This window comes from Dermacentor silvarum, chromosome 4 (genome assembly GCF_013339745.2).
Source record: "Dermacentor silvarum isolate Dsil-2018 chromosome 4, BIME_Dsil_1.4, whole genome shotgun sequence".
Lineage (NCBI taxonomy): Eukaryota > Metazoa > Arthropoda > Arachnida > Ixodida > Ixodidae > Dermacentor > Dermacentor silvarum.
Genome location: NC_051157.2, coordinates 54,764,383 through 54,786,897, shown reverse-complemented (window position 1 = coordinate 54,786,897; position 22,515 = coordinate 54,764,383). Strand labels below are relative to the sequence as shown.

At 45.5% G+C, this 22,515-nt stretch overlaps 1 protein-coding gene across 1 annotated transcript in view; it reads right to left on the bottom strand.

Moving 5' to 3' along the window:
- LOC119450077 (zinc transporter 1) overlaps positions 1–15,995 on the bottom strand; it is a 69,509-nt gene extending 53,514 nt beyond the window's left edge. Inside the window, exon 1 of the mRNA XM_049665629.1 lies at positions 15,390–15,995. Coding sequence (XP_049521586.1) covers positions 15,390–15,413 — 24 coding nt within the window. The 5' untranslated portion in view covers positions 15,414–15,995. The remainder of the gene's footprint in view (positions 1–15,389) is intronic.
- Between the last annotated feature and the right edge of the window lie 6,520 nt (positions 15,996–22,515).

Genomic DNA, 22,515 nt, shown 5'->3' with positions numbered 1-22,515 from the left:
CGTGCCCATCGGAACGTTCTATGGGTAGTAATTCGGCTAGCAGGCATTAGTGTATGAAAGGTGCAATAAAAGCCCTCTTGACTGTTTGCACTATTGTGTTGTCGTTCCTTCGTCCCAAGAGCACGTGTGAGACCCCACAGCAGATGATGACACTCTTTCTGCTCTCTGTATAAATCTTGTACCCGCAAAATTTCTACAAGATCTCTGTACGGAAGTATGTACAAGATCGTTCACAGCTTCACACTGCGAGATAGCTGCGAGAAGTCGTGCAAGGTTGCTGCGCAATTTCAACTGAAGTCTCGTACTTGCATCATATACAGTTCAACTGTATCAATGACGAAGGCACGGAGAAGGCCCCGAGAACAAAGAATTTGCAGCGAGGATGGATAGGGTGTCTGCGGTGCCCTTTAAAGAATACTGGAAACAGTGGACTGTAAACGAAGCGCTCAGTGTTTCCTGCCATACGTATCGGGTATCGCGTGAAGTCAGAAAAATGCGGTCTAGTAACGCGAGCCGCTCGTCAGAGGATGCGCACGAAGGCAGGCAACAAATCCAGACAGACATTAGAAATTCGATTCGTATTCGATACGAGAATTTGCTTCAGTTTCAAATATTCGTCAAGGCCGAATAACGCGCGATATCTGTACGCAACTAGTTTAAGCTTGAAGGAGAATGATTTATGCGACTGACTAGTGGTATAGTGGCCGCTTCCAATATGATGCTGCTAGATTAACCCTAAATACTCGGCAATTTCTGCAACGTACTTTTTTATTTATTTTGATGCAGGAGCAGGAAGCACCGTTGCCGCATAGCGCGATCCATCACTGAGAAACCGTGCACCGCAGGAAGGTTTAAGAAAAAACTTTCTATCGTGTATTACTGGGTACATTGTTCCTAGGCTATTCGATAATGTGTTATATCGATTTGTGAGGTAATGTTTTCTTTCCCTAATACGTAAATAAATTCATTTATTCGCTGATATCAAGCGTTCCATTCCAATCTTTTACGGAGCTCCTGTTCTGAATGATATGGATAGTTATTGTAAGCATTTATGTATATAATAAACCTCCACCTGCATCCACTGGCATTAAGGCTTTTTTTGCGCTTTTTTGCGTAATTCTTACCGTTAACTTGCGCTAGCAACCAATGTGGTCACATTCGGTTAGATACAAGCTTGTGCAGCTGCTTTGACTTTTTAAGAACAGGATTACATGCACTCTGAGCTTAAATCTGAGCTGAACAGCTTGGTTAACGTTGGCTGGGACACACGATATAGTTTACCGAGCGCCATCTAACTGGTTACTGATATCAAGATTACTGGTACTGGTTACTGATAACCGCCACAGAGGGCGCAGCGGTCACAAAACCTGCTGCTGACTCAGCATGATGACGTGTGTTGGGTGCTTCTTTCGTGCCTTCTTATTTATTTATTTATTTATTTATTTATTTATTTATTTATTTATTTATTTATTTATTTATTATAATACTACAAATCGGCCGAAGGCATTGATGTAGGGGGGGGGGGGTGTTACAGAGGAGGGGACACGCGAATAATGGTTGCAAGCTGAACACACCAAGAAACATATCAAGAGCAAGGTATCGTCAGGTGTACTTTCTCTTCATCTACTGCTTGTCTTGAGGCAGCTGGCCCACCGCGCATGCGCAAGCTGCGCTAGTTTGTGTAACTTGCGACGTGTCTGTCTTTGATCTCCGGCCGCGCGATGGATGGGAGAGGCATGCATACAAAAATGCCCTTGTGTAACGAATATCTTGCTGCGTGTTATAGAACCCCACGTGATCAGAATAGACGCCTCGCACGTGCGACGTTGTACAACTCTGTTTATCAGGGATGCCGTAGTTTTGAACTATATACACGGCGCCCAAGTACAAGTACAAGTGTAAGTCCAAGCTCAATTATAAGTGCAGTTTTGGAACTTTAAACGCTGCCCGGTCGTCATTATAAAGATTCTTTTCCTGCTCAAAAAAAAAAAGGCACAGAGAAATCACGTTGCTATAACCATGAAGGGCATCGTGGAATTTCCGAACACTTCTGGTATACTGACACCTCACAAAGTAAACAAGGACTGTAAAAAGAAGATACTGTGGACCCAAGCACCACAATAGGACATAAGTGCCTAATTTTCCCGTCGTCGTTTACTTTTCGTCTTACCATCAGACCAAAAATCAATCAACCCGCCGGGGTAGCTCAGTCAGCTAAGGCGTTGCGCTGCTGAGCTCGAGATCGCGGGATCGAATCCCGGCCGCGGCGGCCGCATTTCGATGGAGGCGAAATGCAAAAACGCCCGTGTGCTTGCGTTGTAGTGCACGTTAAAGAACCCCAGGTGGTCAAAATTAATCCGGAGCCCTCCACTACGGCGTGCCTCATAATCAGAACTGGTTTTGGCACGTAAAACCCCAGAAAGAAGAAAGAAGAAAAATCAATCAATACCAATTAGCTCAACTTTCAATATACTTCCAGAATACGCGTTTAATTTTCACTATTTCGAACTTTTTCTTCCACGGCTTAGCATATAGTTTAAATTTAGGTACCTAATGTGACATTACAAGAAGGCGATGTCGCCTCTGGTGACCCGCCGTGGTTGCTTAGTGGCTATGGTGTTGGCCTGATAAGCACGAGGTCGCGTGATCAAATACCGGCCACGGCGGCCGCATTTCGATGGGGGCGAAATGCGAAAAGACCCGTGTACTTATATTTATAGGTGCACGTTAAAGAAGCCCAGGTGGTTCAAGTTATTCGGGAGTCCCCCACTACGGCGTACCTCATAATCAGATCGGGGTTTTGACGCGTGAAACCCCATATTTTTTTTTTTCGCCTCTGGTTTTTTAAAGAGCACTGTATTTATCCTGCACTGTAAAAGCGTGTATATACCTATGCGCATGCCTGAAAAGTGATGGGTGAAGGTCATGGCTTTTGTCGAGTGGGCTGAGTCGAGTGAACCGAGTATGCAAATAAAGTTGTGCCTCCAGTTCAGGATGCATCTTGGCTACGTCTCAGCCACAATTCTCCTTTTTGAAAATGTCCGCTACCAGAGAACGCAATAGATTACCTGCTTCGAGAAAGTGGGTTCGATTCTCAACGCCGCCGGGCACCCACTGGTTCAAAAGGGTACAAGCGTACCCCGGCCTGGCGTTCGGCTTCCTTCAGGGGTGATACGCTTGGGAAAGGAGCCTGCGCCCTGAATTCCCGTCGAAACCAACGTGAGCACGGAAATCAAGTGATGTCTGGGCCGCTCCCATGGCGGTTATTTCCCATGTGGCGCCCCAAGCACCTATTGAGGTGGGGGCGCCTTCGGGTTGAGGTCCAACACCCCTTTCCAAGCGTTGAGGTCCCATAATGGCCGAGCACCAGGCCGGGAGCGCGCTTGTACCTATTTTACCGGTAGGTATCCGGCGGCAGCACTTGCCTCCCACAGCCGCGGCGGATGCTCATCTACACAAGGCCGTCTGTGGTTGGACAAGAGGCGCCCAGAGACAACAGCTTAAATCTCTATTGGGCCCTCTTTCGAGATGTGGACCCCCACGACAGCCGAGCACCAGGCCAGGGGACATCTCTACCCATTAGAAAAACCGGTGGGTTCCCGGCGGCACCGGGATTTGAGCTCGGTACCTCCCGCATACGAGGCGGATGCTCTACCGCTAGGCCATCGGTGCGGTATCGCCTTGCCCACCACAGTTTTGGGCAAGGCGACAGCACCTCCTTTGTTTCATTTCATCTGATCTCTCGCTAATAATGAGCATCCAGTCGTCAATTAATGGGCTGATTCTTCGTGTTAGTACCTTTTTGCCTGTGTTCTTACGCTTGCAGAAGAAAGCCTGTCGGCGCAGCCCGCGCCTGAACTGCGGGTTTGATGACGTAGTAAGCTGACGACAAAGTCGCCGCAATGGAACAAGGGGGGCAAGCATGCTCTCGGCCGTTCGTTCTGTCACCCCCCCCCCCCCGCACTCCCGAGCAAAAGATCGAGTTGCCACTTACAAGCGCTTCAAATTCCGGTCTGTATAAGCTGCGCGTTCCCACCAATGATCTGGACGCAGGGAGCGTTGCGGGCTGTTCTTTCATTGTCCGTTGATACAGACCACGCCGCCGCAGTGCGAGAACCGCTGTGGAAATGCCCTTAACAGCTTCGCAGTAAAACACCCACTCGGAGAGGTTTACGTATGTAAAGGACTCACGGCGGATGGTGAACCTGTCGCCTCGTGCCGGCACAAACGTGTGGTTCGCTGACATATCTTGCTCCGCGCGCAAACACAGAAGGTCGCTGGCCCGTTGTTGTTACATACATGCGTGCGAGCCGAACACCTGTGCTCGTGTCCCGCAGGTCTCGCTTCCGCTTTCCGCTCGCTCCGCGGTGCCCCGACACTACACGAGAACGCGTCAGCGCGCACGCGAAAACGAGATGATAGACGGTGACTTCGTCTCTTTTGATCAGCGGCACGGTCTAGTCACTAATCACGACTCGCTATGCAGAAACTGACAACGATAAGTAATGATAAAAAACAGGTACTCTAGCCATGCTTTTGGTATCTGATACTGGCAGATATACGCTACATCGACAACATCACGATGTGTGGAGAGAGTGCCAAAACGTGTAGAGGATTCACACTTACCGTGTAAATCTTCTGTGTGAAAAAAAGGAAAATGCCACTTACGACCAAAGTGTAAAGCATAGGCAGTTGCAGCTGGCGCACTAATAGGCGAAATATAGACCTTCAGGATTTACAACGCTCATATAGTAGTAGAAGTGTCAGAATAGTTCGGTTTAGCATTATACGTAAAGCCAACCCGTAGGATGTGCTTTCATCCAGGATGGTTCGGAGCACTACTAATTGGGAAGAGGAGGGCATAAGGTGAAGCTCAATATGGAATACTTTTTTTTAATGCCACAAGGTCGTTTCACAAAAGTATGATGGCTAAACAAAATGAGATTGTCTGATCAGAAAAAAAGTGGTATTAAACTAAGTGCGGGAGGAAGCGAGGTGAACCGATAACTATCATTAATGACCGACTTTGACAGCACTGAGGAATGCGCAGTGAAATGTTTGCATTCTTATTTTTTAAATACAGGCTAATGATTCCTAACGTACCAAAGCAACACAGTGACTTGATAGACGTAGTGAAACACTCGATATTAATTTCGATCACCCGGAGTTATTTAGAGTGCACCCATTGCTCGGTTCACGGGCGTCTTGCATTCCGCCGCCACAGAAATTCGGGCGCAGCCGCAGGGAACCCAACCCGCAACCATTTGCTCTCTAGCAGAACTCTATAGCTACTGAGACACCACGGCGAGTGTTCTTTAAGTGTACGCACTCAAATTCACACGTGATACAAGAGACTCGCGACGTCACTCTGCCGGTATGCCTTCGAAAGTCCGAAGTTGTAATCACTCTTAAGAAAGAAAGCTTCGAAACATAAAATACCGATACTGTTCGGGAATTAAACATCGTGATCCCCGATTATCAGCACACGATGATGATGATGATGATTATCTTTTCTGGCTCGGAGCCACTAGATATGCCAAGAATCAGGAGGCAGGGAGCAGCTTAAGAGGATTCTTATTTGAAGAGGAGAAACGGCAAATGAAAAGGAAGAACAAAAGGATATACTGGAATAACTAGACTAGTATTCCGACTGTAGCCTCTTCCTTCTCTTTTTCTTCCTTCATCTATATCCTCTTCCTAGCGGCGTATTTCTAAAATTCCAAGTAATTATGTAAGATACTCTATGGTCACATGTACTTAATTGAAACTGCTCGTTCCACCAGGTGCAACATGTGCAAACTACCCTTTCAAGGAATGTAAGCAGATCCTCGCCAATAAATATGTACTATCGACCCAAGAAGTTTACGGACCAAGGAATCTGACAAGAAGCTGAATATGTCGGCAGCCTCAAACCGCAGCCCGGTATTCCCATTTCCAGCCTCTACTGGTATATGCGAACAACATTGTGATGTGCGGTTTTACTGGCTACTTTTAAAGGCTGCTCGGATATTTAGCGTTTTCTGAGATCCCGTGGTCCGTAAACTTTTTTGGTCGATAGTACATTCATTCTTGGGCAGCGCGTACACAAACAAAATACGAGAAAGAAGACAGGACAAGCGCTGGTCCTGTCTTCTATACGGAAATATTAAATTGGATTAATCCACCCATTTCTTGACCAATCCCTATTAGTGGGTAGCAGCCACAGACGAGATAGGCGGCAACAACAACAACAACAACAACAACAACAACAACAACAACAACAACAACAACAACAACAACAACAACAACAACAACAACAACAACAACAACAACAACAACAACAACAACAACAACAACAACAACAACAACAACAACAACAGCGTTTGTCCTGTCTTTTTTCTCGCATTTTGCTTGTGTGTGCGCTGCCCAAGAATGAATAGGTTCCAACTCGCCCGCTTTTCAATCCTTCTGCAATATGTACATGAAATCGGTATACAAGCAGATACTCGGCCAATAAATATGTACTTGTCCAGCCTTATACTATAGCGGAACACTCCCGACTCCTTCTGCAAGCCGGCCTTCGCTGCTATGCCACATCTAGCTTTGGGCACGCGTCAAGAAATATACCACCAAAACACTTATTCAATTCTTAAACAACACATGCCTAACAGCATAGATACACGCAAAAGACTATGTGCCTTACGGCAAGCCTTCACCGAAATTTAAAAAAAAAATACTGTGACCAACCGGCCTAACAACTTGATTTTGCTTACCTACGATTTTGGTTTACCACTGATTCGATCGCGCACAGATATCGTACAAAGGTTTTGTTATCATAGCCTGCCATGTCAAGCAAAGCAGTATTTGATAGGCCTGCCAAGCAATAATTAGAAGCCGCTGCAGTCCGTGCACACAAAAATTAGGGATAAGTGTTCGTACAGATAGACAGCCTTATACCTATATACTACCTCCTGGCCAACACCGAAGCCGGTAACTTCGTTTGGTGAGAACACGATGTCTTTTTTTTTTCGGGTAAATCTGTAAGTACGAAATTTTCGCTAGCGAATTTCAATACTAACCTCGAGCGCTGAATAAATTTGCTAAATTCTTCCCGAAATTGTGAAAAAATTTCTACGATCTTATAGAAATGAGCTCCTCCAATCTGGCAGAAATTTCGACCGAACATGTCCTCAAGGAGGGGAAATTTCTTGCACGTGACGTCACTAATACATCCTGACGGCGCAGTCAGTAGCAGCGCAGCTCTTCGAACCTAAAGGCTGCAGGTTATTTTCCGGCTTTTGTTCCTTTATACCTTGTCTACAACGATGCCGTTGGCATGGCAACGTTCCACTCGTGCTCCTTCCTGTGTCCTGTTCTGTGTTTTGTCTTACAAAACAGCGCGGTAAAAGAGCTGAGAATGTACAATCAACTAGCCCAAGTCGCAGCACTTCTAGTTATAGTCACACGTATACGCATCAACCATACTATTCTCTCCTGGCCGTCGGTTATATGATAACCGTAAAGCGAACAGAGTTGCAGAAGCAGGCTTCTGCTTACGCATCGTGTTGTTGCAGAGAAGCCAGCTTTGACAAACACAGAGTGGCAGGCTAAATGACATTTACCTCAGACCGAATTGTCTTCTTTTGCTCAATTAAACTGTCTTTAATTTTCCCCTTCTCTCTCTATCTCTGACACGATGCTGACGCGATGTTAAATACGTCGCATCACGACTCTTCCGCTTCGTCACCAAGTCGCCATATCGCCCAATTTTTAGCATTGCCGCATATCCCCGCGGGCTTCGCCGGCGTTAGGTAGCTGACGCGGTTAGCCTTCTTGCAATGACATAATGCCACCGGAATAGCGCCGGTGTGTGTTTCCTACCGCCACGACGTAACAGAACGCAACTAAACGGGAGCAGTGTTAGTTAAAATGGTACCGACAAGATATTTCTTGTCATTTTTTGCCTTTAAACGAACGTTTAAGCCTGCTCAATCCTGCCAAAACAGTGGCAAGCGTCAGAACGCTGTAAATAATTTTACATAATAGTTGTTTCTACGAACCAGTTTCGGTTTTGGTGCCCAGAATGTGGATGCGTCATGACGTCATTACACACTGGCTCAACCCCTTCAAGTGATCACTGCGACTGCTACATGGGAACGCGAAAGGCTTTTTTGGGCTTGCTTTTTTAAGCAAAAGCTTACTTTTCTTTTTTTTTTCTTTTGTTTCCATTATTATTATTTTTTTCTTTTTTGCGAGCAACGTCACCATGTAGTTATTAATTTATTGCTACAGGACGTCGGCAAATTTCCCTCAAATTCACGAGGTCACGATAATATCTATGAATTCAGGTCTTCTATTTCGAGATCAAATTAAATATCATATTAAAATATCTTACAAGTGTTTCCCAACCTTCATACTCAGCAATTCGACCATCATGAACGCCTTTCTTACTGTTTTAGTTTTTATTAGTTATTACAGTTAGCACGAGTTAAATCGTAGGCTCGGTTTGAGCGGTGAATTAGATTTTATGCGTGAGTGTCAAATGAACCATTGAGCGAAATGCAGCTCCACTAACATGAAACCTGGGGAGGAGCGAAGCATGCAGTGAGGCACTGCTAATGGGCTCATATTGCCTTAAGCAATGGCTCATATAACACCGTAAACGCGGCCTCGCATTACGACGACAGAAGAGAAGTGAAATTCTACGCTGGAATGATGAGCGGCAACGCAGCCAGCTGTGGAAGACCACGACGACGAACGCGGGAGCGCTCGGCACGCGCTCGTGCCGAGTGCGTGCTGAGCGCGAGCACGAGCCGCTTGCTTTATACCGTGACGACGACGACGACGACGACAGGAGACGCCGGCCGTCCGAGCGCATAAGGTGATTCGCACTTAATATATGTCCAACTCCGCGTGTATACTGCTGCAGCAGTAAAGAAACGCGTACAATCAATCAGGCAACCATCTGCCAAGGCCCTTTGACACTACGGTGCCATATTAGGTCCCTGGCACTCTCCTTCAATGCGACGTGAAGCACTCGACTTCTTGTTTGATTTACTTCTACCAATTGGCTTCCTCTCAAAGCTCTATCTATTATTCGGACTATTACATCGCACAAAAAGCCGGCGGTGAAGTCAAGACGACTCATTCATTTGGACAATTGGAACTCAACAACGAAATCAAGATATCAAATGATGTTATGTTATTTTATTTATTTACTTATTTCACTTTTTTCTGCCCTCCTCCCTTCTCTAGGCCTTTTTCTCCCGTCTCCCCTTACCTGGCAGAGTAGCATGCAGGCGAACATTTCTACGCCGGCAAACCTCTCTGCCTTTTTTTTTTAAATAAAAAGCTTTATCTCTCTCTCTTAATCAATCAACCCTGAATCACATAGCACCTAGCGTACTTATCAGTTTATCTTTTATTATTTTCCTTCGCGCTACCGCGTCCCAAAAACCTGGGTCGCGCGTGCCAAGTGCGACTCGCGACGACTGCGGAGTGTGACGCATTCGCTCAACATGTGCGTATAGAGTTGAGCGCACGGAAAGGTCTCCGTTGCCTCAGAGCTAGGCGTCGCAAATCTTTCCCTGCCTTTCTACAACGGCGCGTGGTGGCTTGCGCAAGTACGCCGTCCCGCCTACGACCCCACTAGGCAAAACAGGAGGTTCCCAAAGGCATATATATATATATATATATATATATATATATATATATATATATATATATATATATATATATATATACAAGGGTGCATTTACTTAAACGATAACCACAGTGCCGCTGTTTGAGGCTGGTGTTCTTGGTACACCATTATTACGTTACATTTTTACCACTTATACGTAAAAGCACCGGCCTGCTACCAAAAAAAAAAAAAAGAACAATACAAAAATGCCACTCGGGATGGGCGGTTGATTGATGACTCCACATTGCAGTCGCAAATCAGACGAGCTGACTCTCATGGAATCTTTCCTTCCTAAACAAAAAACGCAAGTTTTATAGTAAGCCGAATGAGCTATAACATCTGGGACATCACACAATGACGTCATCGGCACTTTCTGGATCTGGAATCGAAAAAAGAGGGAAAGTTTGAACCACACAGTATATAAGAAATTAAGTCATCCTTTCCGGCCAGGAAACACGCCCGGAGAGCCTATAGAATAGGACCTGACCTGCGGTTCTCTCCGGCTCAATGTTTCCTTTTTGTGTCGCATTCGCGGGTGCTCTTGCTGATGTTATTCAGTGGTGGAACTATACGGATTCCAAGCAGCTCGGACGAGCCAGCCGGCTACCGGTGAGGAAATGCGTCGCCAAGCGTGTCGGGTGACTCTTTGCCCTAGAACCTAAAGCATGTATTTACCCGCTTCACTCCGCCACGACTGTCTTGGGCCATAGTTTATGCGGGGCTTATCTGCCACCCAGTACAACAAACAAAAAAGAAGTTGACAGTCACTTTAGCATATGCTAAAGAGGATGAAGGCGAAAGCCTGCGCGCTCGGAGCTCCGGAACTGCGGCTTCTAAATCCTATGAGAAGACGTCTCTCCCAATAATAATAACAATAAAAATAAGACAGAAAGCAACGTATGTGGCTCAACTTCAACATGTCGACTTCATCCGCGCTAAGAACAGCGTGATTTGCGCACGTCACCGTGTGCTCTAAAACCGTGGATTGCAACATCAAGTTGACGAAGCGCTTGAGTGCAACTGCTTTCAGGCCGATGCTGTGTATCATCTTCGCGCTCTGCTGTAAGCAAGCGTTCAGTTGTATGTGTGAAGTAAAACGACAGGGACACGCCTGTTGCTGCTCAAAATAAAAATAGATTCCCAGCTGTCCAGAGGGCCCACGATGCAGCGGTCGGGCATGGCCTGACTGTCCCAAAGTGGAAGCGGCCCGCTGCGCGCTGAGTCACGCACCTCAGGACTTTCATTAAAGTTTTGCATCCATCCATCCAGTACTACTTAACATTCAACGAGAGCAGAAGAAATCTAAGGTTACCAAGAAGCGCCAGCGTTTCCTTGTGCGGCACTGAATTCACCCTAACGGCACCGCAGAGCATTGACATTGTCGAAAGACAGAGAGAGACAACCTTCGAAGTGTAAGGCACTTGCAAAGCATTTATGCACAGCCGCGAGTTGATGATGATGATGATGATGATGATGATGATGCCTCAACACTTGGCACAACCCACTGAGGGGGATAGGCCACGAACCGGGTGGTATTATGATAGAAATTTGAAATAAATTAATTTATAAATACATAAGTATAAGAATAAAAATAAATGACTAATTGAAAATGAGAAATAAAGCAATAATAAAAGAATTAAGTAGTGTTTACTAAGTTAGTCAGCCTTGCCTGAATAGGAATATAATATGAATTTAATAATAAATTAAATACAGCAAAGGAAATACGTAGATTTTGAATAATAATAATAATAATAATAATAATAATAATAATAATAATAATAATAATAATAATAATAATAATAATAATAATAATAATAATAATTGTGGTTTTATTACTTTACTTTTTGAATTTGCTAAAGCTATAATTTATTGAAGGATAAATAAAGCAATCACGTAACAATGGGAAAATATTAATATGGCAATCTTTTTGTGTCACATAAAAAGTTATAAATGGCTCGGCAAACCTTCCCGTGGCCATATCCTAACACCGTGGCTCCAAGTGAGAGTAAAACTGAACTGCTTAACGGCAGTCCTAGATTACGAAGTGGGATTTCTAAACATCGTTGTCGATGATTAGAAAACCGCCGACAGGATAGTAAAAAGTGATCGATAGATTCTGGTTCATTGCAGAGGTAGCATAATGGTGATGCCGCCAGACCACATCTGTGCAAGTAAAAATTTAGTTGTGGAATACGGCAACGCAGTCTTGTAAATGTTACTTCGAATTGCCGGTTGGGACACCACTGTCGATTCCAAGAATAATTTAGATACATAAAGTCTGTTGATTTTGCTAGTGCGAGGCTTTTCCTGTCTTCAGTCAAAGCAAACTGCCTATATCTGGCTGCAGTGATATACGCAGTTGCCGGCAGCACAGATATCGCCGGACCCTTTAAAGAAGCTCGTGCTAAAGAATCAGCTATTTCATTAAGTTGGATGTCTCGGTGGCCTGGTACCCATACTAAATGAACTAACTTTAAGTGGGGAGGAGCTAATGTATAAAACGTGTTTAAAGCTGTCAAATTTGTAGATGCGTTAAGCGCGCTGCATACAGAAAGTGAATCGAGAAAGCCGCGAGGTGCCTGCGTGGATTTTCCACGGCGTGTCGCACAGAGCGGTATTCGCAGAGTATAACGTTAAGCGAAATGTCGCTAAAATAAAGAAAGGAAAAAAAAAAGGACGTTGAGGTTATATGGATGTGCGAATTTCAAAATTTCGAATACGAATCGCGTACCGTTCCTTTCGAGCATTGCGTACGTTATTCTAAAACCTGACGATTGGTTTATTCTAATACCTATCACCAGACGAGTATACAGAGCTGGTACAATTACGGCAGCCTGCCGGCGGGCTACGGAAAAAATTCCGCACCCAGTGGTGAACAAATTTATTTCTGTTAAATTAGAAATATTGGCAACTTCTGTATCGTCGTCTTCTCCACAAACAATAAATTGTTCAGTGATCAAAGGATGATAACATGAGGCGACATCAAAACGTTCCAGCAATAAAGCACATCGCAGGCCGTGGTTAAACAGTCAATAACAAAAAAAAGCGCTACGGCACGTTCTCCAGTCCAGTTTTGGTGGTTAGTTAGACAATATAGTCGAACAATGAAGTCAATCCAATAAAACGAAAACACACACACACACACACACACACACACACACACACACACACACACACACACACACACACACACACACACACACACACACACACACACACACACACACACACACACACACACACACACTTTTTGCTAACTTTCAAGCAGTTCAGCGTAGAACACACGTCTAAATAACGGTGTATGTAATGAATCAAATAGAACTCACAGGGGATACTGTAAGTTCTATTTGGCTTTGACCTTGTCTTTCTTTTTTTTCTAGAGCAGGAAAGAAGAAAAGAATTCAGTTAACCTGAATTGCTTTTCACTGCTTGAACACTCTCATTTTGGACAGATTAAGCGCATGCACATAAAACGTGTCAAGTGGAGCCTCGTAACATTCATTTCCATCGCTAAACCTACCGATCACCAACCGCCGCTTCCAGAGCGGGCTGCCAGGTAAGCCGAAAGCATACACCATATACCACATACGCGCACTGTACGCCAGCGATAAGGCTTGGTCGAGGTGTTGTAAGCGCGTACAGAACGAAACCAAAAACGTTCGCTAATAAGCATATGCATTGCGCAAGGAAGGATGTGTTGCCTGCCGACAAGGTTTTGACAAGTCGCACTTATGTGCGCTAGACACGAGAAGTGTGAAAGAACAGTGACACGAAGGTTTACGACCGCGTTCCAAAAACAAATGAGGCCGCACACCCTGCGCCTCATTCAGTGCAGTATAGAAGGCCATCTTCCGCCAAAAGTACACAGATCGCGAAAGAATATACACAAGCGAAAAGCGAGCAAAAAAAAAAAAAAAAAACCATACCTTCCCCGAACAGTTCCGTGTATACTTTTGATGACAGTTTCCACTTAATCCTGCTTCAAAGAGTGAAACACCGGGAAGCCATTTAAGCGACGGTCTCGTGCTATTGGCAGCATTCGTCCTCTCACACGACTGTGACGGAAGCCTTCCGATGTCTGAAGCCTTCCGAATTACGTCATGCGTCACTTCAAAACAATTGGTTCAGTAGAGGAGGTCACGACACTTGCAGTTGGTGACACACGGCAGCAGGATGTCCTGACATCGCGTTTAACCGACTCGCGGTTTGAGCAACCGACACCCTTTACAACTGTCACTATGGCAATTCTGGTGCGTTTTTATTATTTTCTTTTTTTTCTTCTCTCTGTCTCTCTCTCTCTCTCTCTCTCTACGTTTTTCTTTCGGTTGAGATGAAATTGAATTTCACGAATGATTTTTGCAAGGGACCTCATGATATATTGACGTATCAGTACGAATTTCATGACGTACTGATACGGAAAGTCTTACTGCCAGCTCTGTCCGCGGGAAATCATTTGTTGTTGTGATGAAAGGCGGGAAAAGTTTCCACGGCCAATGCGTCCATGATGTCTGTGCACAGATCAGTATGCGTATGTTTGCGTACGTGCACTCACGTTGGTCTAATGCATGTATACGCTCTACCTATGTATGTACTTTATATACATACTATATATGATCACTACATGATGTATCCACCTCAGTAGCGCACCCAGGATCTCTGCCAGGGGGGGGGAGCAAGCACTTGTATAATATGAAATTTCCTTGCTTTAGCCAGAGGAATCCAACAGCAAATAAAATGCCTAGTAATTATAAGAATGACACCGAGAATGATGACGGTGTTTATTTCTTCAGCGTTTTACTCAAAGTAATTTAAGAGTAAATGAAGAAATACAAGACAGTGATATAGTGTTTTTGTTTGTTTTTTTGTTATTAGGAAAATTCGATCTCAGGCCACCTCCTGAATTGTAATGACAATGTAAACAGAGCACCGAAGGTACACGTTGGACTGGTGGGGCTGGACGCGTGGGGGGGGGGGGACACCCGAACCCATCCCCCGTTAGGTGCGCCAATGATCCACCTGTTCTCACACAATCATGTCCGTACACCCGCTTTGCATCCCTTGCATTACAGGCCGTTTATTTATTTATTTATTTTTACTGCCTGCCTCAAGTTTTATCACTAACTCTTTTGCAGTTTTGAATGAAGTAGCCAGCGTCTCGCTACTGAAATGTCCGCCTCTGAATATCTTTTTTTCTAAATAAGGAAAAAATATTTGTTCCCCTACCCTTACGTACACCTGTCCGTCATGCGCTGTACCCTTAAGTTGCTCTTCAAGTGACAGTGAAACAAGAATTACGTCCGCGAATCGAGAACCGTCACAGAAGTCGCAATGCGCAAACCCCTGGATTGACAACATAACGCTTAACCATCTTGCGCCGCATACGAGTGCGTGACAGCGACGCGTTGTACCGAACAGTTCGTTCGCACAGCGTGCCCGCTGTTCCTCCACTCGGGGATGCATCAAAGGAGCGCATGGCTTCGCCGCGCAGCTCGTCTTGTAATCGCACTCGATAATCCTCGTCTCGGAGCTCGCACGTTCACGCTTCTCGACACAGGCTGAAGCCAGCTGGCAAAGATATGCAGCGCGTTCCGTATACGCCAGCCAGCTGCATACCAATCGACGTCACTGCTTCACGCATTCAGGGACAAGGACACCGCCGACGCAAAGCACGTGACCGGTGCATGCGGGAGACACGTGAGAAATGCAACAGAAATGAAAACGAACTCACACGTGAGTAAACCGGGAACGCCATGCCGCTGCTCCAGTGCGCCAAGCCGAGTCAACCGCTCAGTTGCAAGGCCAACAACGTTGGCCAGGCCTCGAAGCAACAGAACAGAATCCGCAGCAGACGACGCGCATCTTTCAGTCGCGCGACGCTAAAAACACGTGGGGATGCGAGAGTGCAGCTTGCTTCATCGCAGCTGCTTGCGGCTGCGTCAAGCGACGCGATGCGGTCGTCGCAGCAGAGCCAGCTGGAGGCGACGCTACGGCTGTACGCGATAAGCGTAGCCCAGAGGGGTTTCCACAGTTATCGCGTTCCGTGCGCGGGCTTCTAGCTCGCGGCAAGCAGCAGCGCCGGTCCGCGACGAGGTCATGCTGCCGTGCGCGCGTACGCACACTCCGACGACATTGCTGACGCGGCCGCGCCTATAGGACCTTACGCCTATAGCTATTGCCGCGCCGCGCCGCGGTTGCCGTAGGCAAGGCAGGCAAGGCCGCTATGTTGCTTCACTTTTAGTCGAAGGTGCGGCAACCTGCCCCGAGCGAGCTCAGCTGTTCGACTGCATCGGCAGTTCCCTTCTTGCTTGTTTTGGAGAAGCGCGATCACGCGCTCGAGAGCGCTGTCGTTCGGGCAGGCCAGCGCATTAGGCTGCATGCCTGGGTCCCATCCACGTGTGCGCGTTCATGCGTTCATGTAGATACACACGAGGCCTTGCGCGCACAATGCTGCTGGTAAGACAGCCTACTATCCATTCTTGCCCTAATTTATTTCGCTGCCCGGCTTGTCAGAGGGAAACGGCAGGAGAAAGATTATGTAATTAGCCAGCAGTTTCGTTTCTTTCGTGTGGGATGAGAAGGGATGTTCGTTGCACCGTTCATGTTATGAATGTCCGTGCGGTACATACGGGTCGTTGAAGATGCAAGGTTTGTTGCGCAGGGAGCAATATGCAGACGCATCGGAGGAGGCAGCGAGGGTACGGAAAGAAAATAACTAGCATTCGGCGGCGAAATTGCAGCCGTAAAGGAACAGGCTTCGGGCACTTAATTATTAAGCTATTACCAGAACGAACCGGTGGCATACACGCAGTGAACGTCTAAAACCTTCTAGTTCCAACGCTACATCACTAAGGCGTTAGAACAGTGCATGCGTTATTCCCAATGCATGGGCTCTTCCAACCTCCTAATCAAAAGGACACCTGCGAGCTCCACTAAAATTTCTGCGCCCCTCACGCCAGACGAGGAGTTTTGGTGACACGGAGTCTGATCGAGCGGGAAGAACAAATTAGTGAAACTGGCTTAGACATATTTGCGTCCTCTTTAGCTATGCAGAGCCAACGCTTCGCGTTAGCATGTTTGACTTGGTTCGACTTGGTTCGCTCTAGCAGCTAGTGCTGCACAAACGTGATCCTCCATGTACCAGCGCATAATGAAACCGTCGAGTGCTCCAGTGAACTATAGCGCTTTAAAGAACATCACCCGAAGAAAGCGCTGAGATCACAGTTCTAGCACACTAAAGTCAACTCCCCTTCGACGAACTTCAATACAGGGCAAACCTCGACTGTGTGAACGTTTTCTTCAACACTGCCCTCTAATGTCCAGATCGTTACTGTATCGTTGCAGCCAGAAATGTAACATCGTAACCGTAGACATCGATGAACGTGTTATGCGCTCCTGCTTCCCACTTCAATTTCTGCCGTGCCTTTTTTCTCTTCTTTCTCTCTCTTTCTCTCTCTCTCTCTTTTTTTGTGCAAGACGTCGTTGTCATTTCATCTGTAACCTGCAGTACATCCGCTGCTTTTGTGCACGTATGTATGTGCAGGCGCAGTTCAGCTGCTCTGGACATGGTGTTACAGGATTCATTGCATGTATTATTTTTTAGTGCTACCGAGCTGTAGTTATAAGTAGAGTTCGGCAGTCCCTAACCGCAATTTTCATCTATCCTGCTTGCCTTTCCATAAACGTTGCGCGCCCGATACTTTCAGGTCACGAATGGCATGCGCGTATCATCGTGCCGTAGTGTTCGTCACTGGAAAGTATAACGGGCGCAGAGTGGGGGTCAAAGAAAGAAAATTCACACAAGATGGACGACGAGTATCGTTTGGGGCCAAGATAAGTAAGCACCAAAGGATGTAAACATTTTTTAAAGATATGGGTGTTCGAGAACTTTCTAAAATGCGGGACGAGACGTTATTCCCGAATAAGAGTTGACGGCACACCTTTTGTTCTGTTCAGTGGGATGTCCACGAGAACTTTTACAGTTCAGGCACCGTCTTTATTACCCCTCCGGAACAAGTTTATCAGATAACGCAGCGTGGTTATGAGGTTACTGATCAATCCTTCATTCATGGGCATTGCAGTTATAATAGGAAGCCGATTAAACCCCAGACATGCTGTTCCAGCTTTGATAATGCAGACTTGTCTTTACAGAATGTGTTCGACAAGAGTTCATCCTGGTAAGAAATCTGTCGCGGCAAGACAAAACCACGTGCAGACGACAAATTAAAAGATATGCCACTGATTGGGATACTAAAATGCCAGCATAGGTAACAAAAAAGAAAGGCAGAAGACTTCAGCGATTCCTTCGGCTCTGGACGTATTTACTGCCAGCCCCCATTCTTCCACAGTGAAAACCACCACCTTATGTTCGCTTGCCATGGTTCTTCCTCAAATAATTGCGCTCACCCACTACGGCTTAACATGATGGGCAAGAAGGCTGCGGTTGCACGGTTCGGTTGATGTGGGGGTGGGTAGGATAATGTAAGTAGCAGAGTGTATTAACTTTAATAAAAATCTGAAAAAATGTTTAAATACCATTTAAATGATCATTATAGACTCTGTGATACTAGAGAAAGTGTTCTTTAGATGAGTAAATTGTGCATTAATCTCCTTTTTTGATGTACGAAAATGATTATTTTCGTTTCTTTTATGTGTTATCATGGTGAGGTTAGCTTGTGGTCAGTGAAACAAGTTTTAATAAGTTGTGTAACGCGGTCGTATTTTCTGTTTCCGTCATTCAGCAGGACAACGTCCAAGCACCTACCTGCCCGACTTGTCGGCATCGTGGCGTTTAAGACCTTTAAATATGAAGGTTCCTTATACCATTTTTAAAGTTCAATGTTTGTGTAAATAAATGTTTAAGCCCTAGGTGATGAGACAGTTGTATTAAAGGCTTCCTCGTTCTCAGGCTCCGTGTGTCACTTTAAAGACGCGGGATGGGGATGATTCAACGCCGTGGCCAAAACATCTCATACAACTGATATCACCAGCCAAATTACGCAGTGCTACCTACAAGATTTGAAAGAAAGTCTTTTTTCTTTAATTTTTTTTTCTGTAGATTTTCAGTGCTACTATACTGTGCACTTGGCGCCTACGGATCTTGTCAGCTACTGTGCAACAAACTATGAGGTGTCATCGTTGCGACGTCGTTGGTAATTAGTATATATATATATATATATATATATATATATATATATATATATATATATATATATAGTTACGCCGTTGACGCTTTCCTGGTGTTTTTTTTTCTTCATCCACCTGATTCTGGTCGCATCCTCTATTACAAGTAAGCGCGATGTTTAAGGGTGATCATCATCAATGTCATACTATGCGCCTCCTTTGTGCCTATGAGGTTGTTTTCACGAGCATGACAACGCATAATTGCACCCCTGTACATACTGCCGTCTTGTAAAGAACAATTTCTACGCGATGCACCATTGTCGTCTTCGTATACAGTATCGCTTGTATCGGTAGAGTATTGCTTGCAATGTTGTAAGCTACGAAATACAAGCCACACATGCATGCCACCACTCTCAAGAACTGTGTGAAACACAAGACCTTGCCGTGCTTTCCCAGCACTGTAGTTGCGTGACAGCTCAGTGGTTCTCCCAAATGTAAGCACATTGTTGCCGTGACGTGGGCTCGAATCCCAATGGTGGCGGTTGGGGACGATGTTTTCTTTTTCTTCGCCCTGTAGCGATGGTGAAGCAGAGGCGGCCTGACGACGACAAAAACACAATAACGACAACGGTCGTCATTGTGTTTAGGGGATGGACAAGCACACAAGGCAAACCCAGTTTTGAGCACTTAACTGCTGCCGCAACTATATATATATATATATATATATATATATATATATATATATATATATATATATATATATATATATATATAAGTAGTTTTATTGTTATAAGCGTGTACTGGCGGCGAAAATTGGTTGCCCATCTTTATTATACCTCCAATTAAAGCTTGCCAGGTGTTTTCGAACACTGCAGAGCTCCATATATACCTGGGACATCACATTTATAGACCACCTGCTTCGCCAATAACACGCGAAGTGCACCGCGGATTTCTGTATTCGTAATTCCCGCGGTGTGACAGTATCAGTGACGTAGGGCCACCGCGTGCGGCAAATTGATTGGTGAAGAAGCAAATGTGGGGAGAATAAATAACTCGACGGCACGGGAATTGAAACAATAAACTCAATTTTACTTTATCGTAAAATTCGATCCGCGATTGTCGCAATCGCTCGACCGCCGCTTGTATACAGGTGAAGTTCATGACACGGACGCCGCTTTAAGAATGAGAATGAAGCCGTGATTGAATAGAAACGCTGCGTGAGGGACCTGCGCCTTATTAACGCCCAATTGCTCTGACAATTACCGGCTCGCTGCCTGTGTGATTAGTAACTCGCGAAAAGCGCCGTTTTCTCATCGAGACCGCGCTTGTAAACGTTTTGTGGTCGCGGCCATGGAGGCAGTGGTTAGTCATGTCCGGAATTCTTATACGTGCATTCTGAAGAAACAACCGTTTGTTACGTTCACGCAGTCAAAACCACTTTTAGGGGAATAAGCTAATACAAGTGTGCTGGAAGATGATATGTAAAGGATTTGTTAACTTTGATAGCGTGTCCGCAAGGTACATTCGCAAAAAAAAAAAAAAAAAAGACAATGTCACCGTCGCGGTGGCGTTAGTGACCTCACTGGGTAGTGAGTGAAGCATGTGGCGCCGCTGCCGCAAGCATAATGCGAGTTCATTAGAAGACTATAGGTGCTGCGAAGATAGGCTTTGGGCTGATTAACCCTACGTAGGTAAAATGGGTTTGCTTTCGCAATCTCTTCCGTCTCTTTAGAAGACGGGCTTTGTCTCAGTACAGCCCCGATGCAGTAAAGTGACTATATGGAACCTCCCTTTGTATTTCATATTTGCCAAAACTGCAACCGTTTTACGAAGCAATAAATACACGGAAATTAAAGCGGCGCCCTTCTTTTTGTGTGTGTTGCTGTTCAAGTAAACAGTAATCAGATTTGCCGAAATATACGGATACTTGGTACATGCACCACATTGAATCACTTAATTAACGTAAACTTGTGTTTTAATATCGTCAGGCCGCTGTAGTGACGGTCAAGAACACAGTAGAGAAATTGCGAATGGTGAAACTTAACTCTTTATTGGGGGAACTTGTTCCCCTAAAAGCAAGTGACATTTAAATAAAGCACCACGATAACGCTGAACACATTCGGTGATCGTCAAAAATCAGATCGGCGGGTTTTATACATGACTCGTCGAAGGTTCCAGCGTAATAATCGATCACTGGTGCCTGCGTGCCTTCCAGAAAGTACTGCACAATTCGTGTCACGCAAACAATCTGATTACACAAGGTTCGGCGAGAACATACACAACAGATAGAATCAACGATAACATTCGAGTAAGTTCCAAATAATGCCGCCGCGCCTTGCGCTGAGCGATAACAATAGTAGTTCGCGGATGAAATGCAGTCCGCGGAATAAGGATAAATAAGTACACGTGTCAATATCAAAGAGAAGCCTTTCTTTCACCGAATAACGTAAAAATATTTTTCCCATACTACAACCACGGTATTGTGCATTTTCTTAAATTTTTTTTTTTTAACAGACGCTCCGCATTTTACCTAATATTTGGCGCGCAAACGAGCTGTATTATCGGTTTGCCTGATATTGTATCACTGTGAAAAACACCATTTTCCTCTTTCCTGTTTTGATATTTCACCTTTCCTTTATCAATTTGTTGTCGAAGAAACTTTAACCGAATGAATTGCAGAAGTACAAATGTGTATATATATGTATATTATCAAATTTGTTTGGGGTCCGGAGCAGAGAGATGCTTTTTGCGAGCTTTAGTGGCGCCGCCTCCAGACACCGCGCTTACTTGGACACTTTGTTGACAACGCCGATACTGAAATGCCCACCCACCTTGCAGTGGCAAGATGGCGTTGAACGTGCTATTGCTTACGCTAGCCGCACTTTAACTTCTGCCGAAACTAACTAGTCTACCACTGAAAAGGAATGCTTAGCTGTCGTCTGGGTGATAGCTAAGTTCCGGCCATATTTATGCGGTCGTCCGTTCAGAGGGGTTAACGGCCATCATGCCCTTTGTTGGCTAGCCAATCTCAAAGACCATTCAGAGCGCTTTGCCAGCTGGAGCCTTCGTTTTCAAGAATTTGATGTAACAATCGTCTATAAGTCTGGCCGGAGGCACACTAACGCCGACTGTCTTTCACGCGCTCCACTTGCATCGGTGTCAAGCATGATGGAGGAAAGAAACAAAACAGGAGAGGCCCTGACGTCACGTTTTTGAAGCCGGAAGTGCAGCCATGTTGGTGTGCCATCCCCCTTTGCGCCTCCAATCAGGGTTACTGCAGCTCGCCGGAGCAGATAGGCGCGAACTTTGAACTTGCATTGTTACGAGCCGCCGGAAGTGTGTGCTGTTGGCGCGCGTCAAAACAATGCCTACGAAACTTCTGTAGCAGTTTTAGTGAAGCAGACGCGCTCTTGTGTTTTTCCGTGGCATGTTGAAGACGACGACGAAGACCCGCGCCGTGATTGCTTGAGTGTATCTGTTGGTGGCGGACACTCACACTCACAGACCTCAAACACAACTTTCAAGCTTAAACACCACACTCCTAAGTCAGCTTTTCTCGCAAACAAAAGGTGCTGTGAGAAAGACACCGGCGGAAAAATCTTATCTCACTTTTCAGAGGCCGATAGCAGCAGCGAAAGCTTCAGGAGCGCGGTTGCTATGGCAACGTTGAAATTTGGGGTACCCGTCCCAGTGCTCCTTTGCGAATAACAGCACGTGACTTCCGCCACACCTTC